The 11,541-nt window shown below is 39.0% G+C and overlaps 1 protein-coding gene across 5 annotated transcripts; it reads left to right on the top strand.

Moving 5' to 3' along the window:
- Positions 1 to 2,383: 2,383 nt before the first annotated feature.
- Positions 2,384 to 11,184, top strand: NPY1R (neuropeptide Y receptor Y1). 5 transcript variants are annotated; one of them, XM_079141026.1, is made up of 5 exons: positions 2,384 to 2,665; positions 2,777 to 2,884; positions 5,759 to 5,856; positions 7,981 to 8,825; positions 8,930 to 11,184. In XM_079141026.1, exons 4-5 carry the CDS (start codon positions 8,127 to 8,129, stop codon positions 9,380 to 9,382), a joined length of 1,152 nt encoding a protein of 383 aa, XP_078997152.1. In that variant the 5' UTR covers positions 2,384 to 2,665; positions 2,777 to 2,884; positions 5,759 to 5,856; positions 7,981 to 8,126; the 3' UTR covers positions 9,383 to 11,184. The 5 variants fall into 5 exon arrangements, with proteins under 5 accessions (XP_078997152.1, XP_078997150.1, XP_078997154.1 ...); XM_079141024.1 differs by lacking the exon at positions 5,759 to 5,856; XM_079141027.1 differs by lacking the exons at positions 2,384 to 2,665; positions 2,777 to 2,884 and adding an exon at positions 2,957 to 3,241.
- The last annotated feature ends 357 nt before the right edge of the window (positions 11,185 to 11,541 follow it).

Below are 11,541 nucleotides of genomic sequence, written 5' to 3'. Positions count from 1 at the left end.
CATAGTATTTCAGAAACTTGAACCCTTCCAGCAGAAATTCATCACAAGACTAATAAAGTTATTACAATGTTTAAGCTACAGCAACAATCTGAGAAACACCCTTTTATCTCAACAAGAATTGGATCATGGAATTTAAACAATGAACCAGACTATGAAAATTTTCCATTTTTTAGTAAAAACTAAGATTTGCTTTGATTTAATGAGTAGATCATATCCTTCAGTTCAAATGACAGTGCAAGACTGTTGCTCAAGAGAAAAATGAAGATACATCATTAATTTAGTTAGCTTAGTCATGGTTTGTAGGTCAGGCGGTTATGAAATTTTTTAAGGAAACACACAGAATTCAAAAATTTCTCTCTCCCCAACAAAAAAGTTTTATCTAGTCTGAAACCCAAATAGGAAAGTATTCAACTGTTCACTAAAGAGAAGTAAAATAAGGATCTTGAAATTTAACATATATCTTTTGAGGAATCCAGATACTTTATTTCGAAACTCCCATAAGATTACATTATAAAAGGCTCTCTCTCCATGTAGTGGCACTGTCCTGGAATCCTAGCAACTGGGAAGGCTGAGGCAGAGGAATTGCAAACTGGAGGCCAGCCTCAGCAATTTAGTGAGACTCTCAGAACCTCAGGAAGACCCTGTCTCAAATAAAAAATAAAAAAAGGGCTGGCAATGTAGCTCACAAGTAAAGTGTCATTGGGTTCAATCTCCAGTACCAAAAAAAAAAAAAAAAAGAAAAAATTACATTGTAAGAGGATCTTATGTTGTATTTGGTCATTATACTATATCTAATTGCTCTGGTTTACACATTGGGATGACTTCTCAGTAAATTATATTTCTAGAGAGTTATGAAATTTTGTTTTGGATTTTCACAACTTCTCTTTGTATCACTATCATGTAGAAAAAGGGCTTTGCAACCAACAATTTTTCAAATATTAGTATTTGATGTTAATTAATAACTTAAGAATGTAGCTTTATAGATTTGCCTTAGTGCGATATGTTCTAAAAATGGAGTTATTAAAATAATAAAATACAATATTGGTGCAGCCCTTTTTATTAGCATTCTTGGAAAATACAGAAAGTACCTGAGTTCAACTTATATTCTCAAATCTAAAATATTGCTGATATAACAAAGAATTTTACTTAGAAATATATTCTTAGTAGAGAATTATATCATTTCAATTATAATTCTTGCAACAGGCTAAAACTGACCAATATGATGATCAAAAGCATTAGAGGAAACTTCAAGAACGTAAGACTTAAGGGAGTAGAGTTGACAGACAATTGGTAGAAATATAATGAACACAAATAAGTATGCTATTGCTTTTAAAGGCTTTGAAATTCCTAAATTATGTTTTATATTTTCATCTTTGGTGTATGTGAGTGAGTGTGTGTTTTATCTGTAAGAATGATATTAGTTAGGGCCCATAAGTGGGATCTTTAAGCATTTACTCTTCTGTTATTATATACCCATAGGACATTTACAGCATGAGCACAGCATTTAAATTCTTGATCATAGTCCTTTTCCAACTATAGAAAAATGGGTCTAGTGACAAATACTTCAGAAAGCTTTTCTGGGGGGAAAAAAACATCCCTAGAGATTGTGTACCTCTTTATCTATATAAATAAATGAGTTTATATTGAGTTTCAAATAATTTTTATTCAGGTCGACCATCAGAAAAAGAAAACATCTCAAACACTGTAAAGTTCAGGTGATCCCATCTGTTTTGAAATTTACTTTGCTTTTAATTTGAAGACAGAAGGCGAAGCATATTTTAGGCAATGCTCGTATCTTTATTGGAAAGGCGTTTAATTTTTTGAGTTTGATTTGGAAGACATTCCAGTCGTCTGTGTCAGTAAACCATGGTGTGTGCGCGTCTTTATTATACAACCTTGACTTTCAGACCAGAATAGACACTTGCAAAACATCTGAGATCGGTGCAAGTAGTTAGCCTGAACCACCAACACCGCGATGAATCTGCACCATCCAAGTCCTCTGTGTACCTTCCTTTCTTCATGATGTTCCTTATTGTCATAGACTAAGCATCGAGGACATTGCATTGACTCTTTCTGACCACAAGGGAAATGTTCGCTTCATGGTGCCCCCGCCCCAAAACTATAAAAAGCAGCTAGGCGCTGGGAACAAATCTAACTCAATGTATTCTTTTTTCTCAGTAGAAAGGAAGGAAGTTAAAACGCCAGACTCTCATCCAAGATTTGCTACTTGGGCCTTTTAAAGGTCTTCTTTTTGTTCACTTATAACCTGAAGAAAGTAACTTTTGGGTACCAGCGTGAGAAATATTCGAGCGTCACAAAGTAAAAAACATATTAGTGGCGTCGTTGCGGCCAATTACACGTTTCCTCTTCCCGTAAATAACCAGTCCTTTAGCTCTGGAGCCGAGCTCTACGCTCGCGCTTTCAGGCCAAGTACGATTTCGGCCACAAGATGGCACTGACCTGCAAACAAAAGAAATCACGGTGGCATTGACTTTTGAAAAGCCTGGTAAAATTGCCTTGCCATCTCGGAGTCAAGGACTGTGCGGGGATGAAGGCTCACTGCCCTCTCTGCCCGGTGCGTCTGTGTCTGACGGCTTGTGTTTAGGTTTAATTGTCTTTCTCTGCAGAATTTCTAGGCAACGCACCCTCGAGGTGTCTATCCAAGGTGAGGTGTGGGGGGCCGCGGGGGAGCCGCGGGCGCGCTTCGCGGGGCGCGTCACGTGATCCGGGATGAGGTGGAGTTCGGCTTTAAGGGGGCGTCTCTTCCTCTCTTCAGCAATCTTTAGATCTGAGCAGGAGAAATACCAGAGGATCTTTTTCTCCCCTCTGCCCCTTTCCATGACACCCTTCCCGCTTTAGCAAACAGAGACCCATTCAAAAGAGGGTAAGTTTCAAGTTTACGCTTTTTAAAGGACTTTGGAGAAATCTTTCCTTGACCAGGCGAGGGATGAGAGGAAGGGAAGGGCTGCGAGTGCTGGAAACTGGCTGTGCGGGACCGAGTTGCGGCGCCGCGTCCGCCTCTCGCTTTGGTCCCCGGCGCGGGCAGGTGGCAGGATGCTCCCGATTGCCGCACGGCTCCCGGACTCCTGCGAAGGGCTTGGGGCCGGCTCTGGCCGGGGAGAGCGCGCCTTAGCCCGTGTTCGCGCATCCCCGCGCCCTGCTGCCGGGACCTCTGGACCGGGATCCAAGTTTTCCTCTCCCCCGGATCCCATAAGAAGGCGAGGGAGCGGGACGGGCCCTGGTAGGTCTCCCCGCACCTCCCGCAGCTCGCGCCTTTCCCCGGAGCTGTCTAGATCCGCTGCCGGGGGGCGGCTGTGCGGTTTCCTTGGAGAACCGGCTGGGGCCCGTTGAACAGGGTGGGCTCCGCCAGGCGTGCACCTTCGCCCCTGTCCCGAGGCACTGGTCCCGCTGGGGCGCGAGCCCTTTCCCCACTTGTCTGGACTGGAATGGAGCCTGGATCCCCCCGCTAGTGGGCCCTTCAGCCTGTCGCTGCACTCTGGTAGCCCTGAGCCCTGTCCTCAGGTTTCGGAGTTTTAATCGTGGAACTCTTCAGCTCCTTCTCCTAGACCGGTAATGAGCAAACACGCTGGGTTAGGAGATGAAGGATGGACTCAAGTGGAGGTGGCTTAGTAAGTGTCCCGTTGGTCTCCAGATAGAATGGAGAGATGAGTGTTTTAAGAATGGATATTGGGCTAAGGAGAGAAACGACTTAGGGTTTGGGCCGTGGTGTGTGTGTGTGTGTGTGTGTGTGTGTGTGTGTGTGTGTGTGTGTGTGTGTAGAGGTCAGGAATTAATCCAGGCAATTCGCAATTCGCCTAGTTACACAATATAAAAAGGGCGGGCGGTTTAGCCTGCCACAGAAATTTTGATCATACCCCATTTCATTCTTTGGTAACTCCTAGAGCACAGGAAAACCCTGAGGAGAGGTGAGAGAGCTTGGAGAGGGAGTATGTGTCTACAGTTTCTATGTTCCACTTTTTTTTTTTTTTTTTTTTTTTTTTTTTTTTTTGAGCGCCTTGTAATTTGCCATGCCCTCATGGATCCTCTGAGAAAGCATTGCTCTGAGTTGGCACATAGGCAGGGGCAAGTGCAGAGCTCGCCTCTCAGCACGGGACTTGAAAACGGTAGCCCTCTGTCCCAAGAACCTGAGCAGGTTCTCTGGTGAAACGAGAGAAGAGACAGCTCTTGGACCCAGTTCCCAGCCGGTGCCTGAAGACTGAGTGCTCTTCCTGGCTACTGCCTGTCTTAGGGCAGCTGCCTGGTGAACAAGCCCTCTCCCCTCTCAGGGAAGGCACGGAGAATTATGTAATTCGTTTAGATAAGCCAGCAGTAACTTTCAGGGGCTGTGTGTAACACAACCGACATTTCTTTTACAAAACAATTGAGATGAACAGACAATCCCGGGTATTTGAAATACATCTGCAGCAGGTTGCCTGGACAGCAGTATTTTCAGGTGGGAACAGCACTGCGAATAGCAGGCAGTGAAAGGCCAGCGTTTTATTTGAAAAGAAGGATAAGGGAATTTCCCCCTGTGAGGGGCCTAATATGCGAAGTGGTGAGGTTTGTAGGTCTCTATTTGGCCTTTAAAGGTATATGGCAGCCAAATTTAACAGCTGCTAATTTTTGCAATGTCTGTAGTTGTGTAGCTTATTTTATAAATATATATTTTAATAGTTAATTTATTGTTTACATTTACAAAGATGAGTCATCTAAACTCTCTTTTAATACTGTTATTTTCTAAAAATTATTTTTTTGAAATTATACTAAGGTAAACAAAATACAAATGTTATCCAATACAAACTTATTTACCCAAATGGAATGGCTGCCAACCCTGCACTTAACAGAAGAAGCTTGGAAACACTTTTAAAAGAAATAAAGTTTTCATTTTCCGTATGGTTAAATTAGCTCCTACTGAGTAGGAAAACTTCTCTTCCCTGTGGGGCATGTATATCAAATATAATTTCAAAGGTATCTGAGTAGCATTTCAGTATATTTACTTAAACTCATCAGTAAGAAGTTCCTTCGTAGCCCGTAGATTGAAATAATTCAATAAGTGCTTGCACAAATTCCTGTAATTGTCAAAGTAAGCTAGCAGATACAAAATTTCTTTTTCCTGTCTACTTCAAACACCTTCAACTATACTCCCATAACCTCCTGCCTAGATTATTAGACTAGCCCCTTAACAAATTTCTCTACTTCTTCTCTTTCCCTTCTTAAATATCCCTGAGATATCTACATGGCTTCCTTACTTGCCTCTCTTAGGTCTTAATTCACCTGCCATTTTCTCAGGCAGTCAGAGACCTTTTCCCACCACCCAGGAATAAATTATAATTTCTGACAATCTCACTCTCCCTTCTCCGATCTGTTGTTCTCCATAGCACTTATTATCATCTAGCATACTATACCTTTTATTAATTTATTTTTATCTTTCTCTGTCCACAAGATTTGAAGTACAACGAAAGGATCATTGTTCTCTCTACAAAATCCATACCTGGCAACATAAGTAGTAAACAAATATTCATTGGAAAAATGAAAACTCTTTCACAAACAGTTCCTTTTTTATACAGTGTAACATTCTCTACTTTGTACTTGACCTAACAGAATGTCTGTTGTCACTAACATTCATTTTGTGTGTAAAAGGATGATGATAGATTGAACCATTGCTATAAGATTAATTTACACAAAAAAACCCTACTATTCCAGCTCTGCATCTACTCTATCAGTCAATCTATTTTCATTCTAAATCTAATATTTCAAGGTACTATGAAGCATGCATCATGTCTACCCTCAAAGATGTTATATTGAAATGGATGGGCACCAACTAAGTCTTCAAGGGACTAAATGGTGCTTTGAAGGGTGAGTAGAATTTGATTGATGGAGAGAGACAACACCCAAAAAGAGGAATGGTAGAACTATATGTGAAGGCAGAGTTATATTTGAAAGACTGAATAATCTGGCCTACCCACAACAGAGCATTCACATTAGGATTATGAGAGAAAAGAGTGGAAGGAAGGTGTAACTTAGAGGTCTTTAACTGCCAGGCCTAGGAATATACTCAATAGTCCACACCTCCTGACTCTCATGCCAATATCCTCATTCATGGTGGAACTTGGAGCCATGAGAAACACCATTTTTTAAGGACATGCTTTGCTACTGTGCAAGTGTTACTTTAAATAATGAAAATTCAAAACTGATAAGCAATGTTAACCATCTCTATAGTAACCTGAATACGAAATATGATGCTAAGTATTCTTGAATTCTCTAAGAAATAAGAGATTTCAAAACTACTCTAAAATTATCACCTGCTTCTTCCAGACTTGTCCTCTCATTCTAAATGGCATTAAGTGGTCCTTCTCACTGCTTTTGGGATTCTCAAGAGGAAAAAAGTGTGATGACCTCTTAAATAAAAGGTTGTTGCATAGAGGGAGAGAGAGCCATATCTTTCATGACGTCCACCTGCAAAATTATTCCATTACCATTCCTTGATGGTTTCATTTCACTTAGTGATAGCAACCTTTATTTTATCTTCTTCAGTTTCAGAAGGCCAAATTGCAGTTTCATAATAGAAAACACCCCATAGTCTAAACAACAAAAGCACTAAATGAAAGTTTTACTAGAGACATCATATAAAAGGCAAATACATTTTTATACATTAGATTTCTTATTTATCTTTCAATGGAAGTACATTTACACAATATTCTTTATTGTTATGTAAGAAATAAATGCAATTCAGTTTCTCAACACAGGCATAAAGATCTGTTAATTAAGCTAAGAAATCTCCCCTTAGAAATTTATTTAGTAATCTAGAGAAAATCAGGAATTAAAAAAAAATAGCTTTGAACCTCTACCAGACTATTGTCTTTGATTTGTCTTGTTAAGAAGAAAAGAATATTTATACTACAGGTGATTGGCTGCTTCTTCAAGGTTTGTTCTCACATTCCAACTGACATTAACCAGTCATTTTCTCTGCCTTTTGAATTCTCAAGAAGGAGAGTGTGATTACAGACAGTATTACCACCAATAGCTAGACTCTTGTTTTGGAGACACAGTCTTGTGGGGAAGGGGGATATTTACATGGATAAAACCTTAGAAATTCTTTGAAAGCTTCCGATATATTAATAAACATAGAGGTTCAGAGTCTCCTGCACAATGCAAGAACTGCTCAAAGTGGCCTTACATGTAGTAGTTATAAGCTTTTATGCTTGGAGTACCTGCTGCTTTTATAGATGGTTTATTTCATTTGATTAAACTCTTGTTTCTCATAATGCTGTGATTTAAAAAAAATAGCAGCATTCCTTTGTCCTACTTCTAGCTTATATAGTTAGACATAATATTCTAAGCCTGGTTCCCTGACTTCTGCAGATCACCATTAAAATGTGAGATGACATCTCTACCATTATTTTTCTAGATTAAGCATCATCTGGTCTTTCTACAGTCCTCATATGGTAAAGTTTCACTATATTAATTATCTTCTTTTGAATATACTTGTGCTAAATAAATTCTGCCATAAAAAGCAGTCCAATATATGTTGCGTTATTGCTACTGTAGATCTCTACACTGATCCATTCATTTCTATAGTAGGAGGAAAAAACTATGTATTTTTGTTGTTATTTTGCTTTGCTCATTCGTGTTTTCTGTTTTAATCTGTGCATTAAGTTGTTACACATCTGCATTCTTACTATGTTTCAGAGTGTGCTGACAGTATTCCTATAAAATTTTTGGAGGCATGATATTTATTTATACCTTACTAACTTGTAGTTCACTGACATTCAATGTATAACCAAGTCCAGTTAAAAATATTTCTGGATTTTTAAAAATGCAAATGTCTGCTTGGCCTCTGCTACTTTAAAAACATATTTACAAAATCACATTTTGTTTATTTATTTCAGTGTCTTCATATTAAAGAGTTCTATGAGTCAGAATTCATTTTGACTGCCCTCAATAAAATTTGTAATGCAACTGATCATTTTCTCTTTACAGATTGTTCAGTTCAAGGCAATGAAGAATTCAGAATAATTGTGGTAAATGGATTCCAATATGGGGCATAAGAATAAACTGAGCAGTTGACCTGCTTTGAAGATACGTACTGTCCTTTTGTGTAATTTCTAAAAACAAAAGCAATCAAAATGAATTCAACATTACTTTCTCAGGTTGAAAATCATTCGGTGCACTACAATCTGTCAGAGGAGAGTGCCCCATTTTTGGCTTTTGAAAACGATGATTGTCACCTGCCCTTGGCTGTGATATTTACCTTAGCCCTTGCTTATGGAGCTGTGATCATTCTCGGGGTCTCTGGAAACCTGGCTTTGATCATAATCATCTTGAAACAGAAGGAGATGAGGAATGTCACCAACATCCTGATTGTGAACCTTTCCTTCTCAGACTTGCTTGTGGCCATCATGTGTCTCCCCTTCACATTTGTCTACACGCTAATGGACCACTGGGTCTTTGGTGAGACAATGTGCAAGTTGAATCCTTTCGTGCAATGCGTGTCCATCACGGTGTCCATTTTCTCTCTGGTTCTCATCGCTGTGGAACGCCATCAGCTGATCATCAACCCACGAGGGTGGAGACCAAGTAACAGACACGCTTACATAGGTATTGCTGTCATTTGGGTCCTTGCTGTGGCTTCTTCTCTGCCCTTCCTGATCTATCAAGTCCTGACTGATGAGCCATTTCAAAACGTAACGCTCGATGCATTCAAAGACAAGTACGTGTGCTTTGATAAATTTCCTTCGGACTCTCATAGGTTGTCTTACACCACTCTCCTCTTGGTGCTGCAGTACTTTGGCCCACTCTGCTTTATATTCATATGCTACTTCAAGGTAAGAAAATCTCACCTCCCTTTCATTTCCCTTTTTCCTTCTTTGCACAGAAATCCCTCATTAAACAAGTGGTTCTGTTGAACTCGTTCTTTGCTCCTTTACAGATATACATTCGCTTGAAAAGGAGAAACAACATGATGGACAAGATGAGAGACAACAAATACAGGTCAAGTGAAAGCAAAAGAATCAACATCATGTTGCTGTCCATTGTGGTGGCATTTGCTGTCTGCTGGCTGCCTCTCACCATCTTTAACACTGTGTTTGATTGGAATCATCAGATCATTGCCACATGCAACCACAATCTGTTATTCCTGCTCTGCCACCTCACGGCCATGATATCCACCTGTGTCAACCCTGTATTTTATGGATTCCTGAACAAAAACTTCCAGAGAGACTTGCAGTTCTTCTTTAACTTTTGTGATTTCCGGTCTCGGGATGATGACTATGAGACTATAGCCATGTCCACCATGCACACGGATGTTTCTAAGACTTCTTTGAAACAAGCAAGCCCAGTCGCATTTAAAAAAATCCATAATGATGATAATGAAAAGATCTGAAGCTGCTTGGAGCTTATGGTCCCAGAAGACATCTGTTTAAAAGCAAGTGTAACAAGACATGTACTCTCATTACCTGTTCTCCATGGAATGGAATCGAAGTCACTTAAGAAAGACTGAGATTTTCCTGTATTGCCTTGTACTGCTTTTGTTATCGTTGTCGTGATGACATTTGGAACAAAAATGTATGGGTTTTGGCATCTCCTGGTAATTATTTTTACCAGACTTTCTTCAAGTGCTTTTTGTGGAATTATGCATTTAACAACTTTTAGACTATATTTATTGGAATTAAATTTCTTTGAAATTTCTCTCTAAACCAACTTAAGACTGACACACTCATTACATTGTACCATCCTGACTGTCAGTAGATTGGGCCACCCTCGTTTAATGACAGGTGTCATTTTAGTCTGTCTCAGAGGTGATAGCATGCAAATCTACATTGAGGATGTTGAACCAAAAGAGAGTGTGAAATTGTTCAGAAGCGATCTGCTTTTTTTAACCTTTTTTTTTTTTTTCAAAGAGAGGACTTAATTTGCTCCTCCTAATGAAGTATCACTTAAATTAAGATGAGAACACACAAAATGCTTTTCAGCTGTGAATATCATAGGGATTTGGACCATCCACAAGAATCAGTGGGTAAATAGTTCCCTAATTTCAAAACTATTTTGGAACCTGCCAACCAAAGCATTTCAGAGTAATTAGTTTAATAAGTAAATTCACATTGCTACGAATAATTAAATTATATTCATTTGAATTGATAGTGAAGAGCTTTTACATCCCTTACAGATTGTTCAGTGTTTGTCAAGCTTTCAGGCATAAACATATAATTCAAAAGGCATTTCCAGCTTACAATGTATTTTCTTCACAGCAGTGCCTATTCACTCATTTTTAAATTTCACTATTCATCTTTCAAAGCAGAGGACACCAAGGGACAATGTTAAAAGGATATTCACTTTAGCTAGCAGGGATAAATACTTAACCACTTCATATAGCCCATGTTAACTTGTATAAACTGTGTGACTTGTGGAGTTTATAAATCATGCACTACATAGAGTACTGAGTAATTGTGTCTCCTTGATATATTTAGTTTCATGTATCTGGTGATCATGGTTGAGCCTCAGAATCATTTGGAGAAAAGACATTTTCAAGAACAAGTCATATTTTCAATGTATTATACAAAGTATTAAATGTGTTTTATTTAAAGGAAGGGCAAACACTTTCTCTATTAAACTTGTTTTTGCTTTCCCTGAGGAGTCTTTTGTTTCTGTCTTCAGCTTCGTTTATTTTTTCTCCTGTCATGACCACTCCCATGGTGTCCCCACTGCCCCGGTTTCGGTTTGCTAAATGAGACATTTTCTACTCTGAAAGAACCACTTATGGCCAAGTCACCCTGCCTTGCTGGATGACTTCAAGTTTCTTGAAGGCAAGGACTATCTAATGTGACTGTTCCCAGTGCATATGGCACAGGGCAAAGTACCTAGAAGTTTCTCCAAAAGTATTTCTAAAGCAAATGAATGAATGACCAAATTTTCTTCCTCCCCTCCCATTTATGATCATATTGAATTCTCATCCAGATGTTTTCTTGAAAACTTTCTTCATAAATTCCTCTTTACCAAGAAAGTGTTTTCTCTTCTACTGTATTATATTCATTTCTCAATGAAGCAAAAGTGACATTGTAGATCTTGGAAACCTGTGTCATCAGCCTTGTAAGTCAAATATCTAACTTTTTACATGGAATGTTAATATGAAATTAAATCATAGCCTAAGAATGTCCTTTAGTTACATGAATAAAGAAAAAAACAATTCTAACCAACTCTGTTTGTTGGAAAACATTATCACCTTCTCTTACCTAAACATGGGATTCTTAGCTACTTGATATTTTTCTGCTTTCAGGGATTAATTCTGACTTTCTCTACTTAGGTACCATAGAAACAAATTGCTGCTTGGGAACGTCTTCATATGTAGGTGCTTCTTTGTCAGTACATCTGCTGAGATGGACATTTCAAGGATTCCCACTCAGTTGTGTAAGCTGCTGATTCCTCAGCTATACATAAATACTGAACTGAATAGTAAATTCTATTTTATCCAAAGATGACAATGAGTAAATAGTTAAGTCTAGGATCAGCACCAGTGCAAGAAGGAATAAATGATCACATTAAACA

This window comes from Sciurus vulgaris (genome assembly GCF_902686455.1).
Source record: "Sciurus vulgaris genome assembly, chromosome: 5".
In the NCBI taxonomy this organism is placed as follows: domain Eukaryota; kingdom Metazoa; phylum Chordata; class Mammalia; order Rodentia; family Sciuridae; genus Sciurus; species Sciurus vulgaris.
This window is presented reverse-complemented; position numbering and strand designations above follow the sequence as displayed.

Excerpts from the sequence above, each read along its gene's own strand:
- NPY1R (XM_079141028.1), top strand. The coding sequence starts at position 8,127 with ATGAATTCAACATTACTTTCTCAGGTTGAAAATCATTCGGTGCACTAC. Across the intron at positions 8,826-8,929 it reads TATTCATATGCTACTTCAAG|ATATACATTCGCTTGAAAAG; the intron begins GTAAGAAAATCT and ends GCTCCTTTACAG.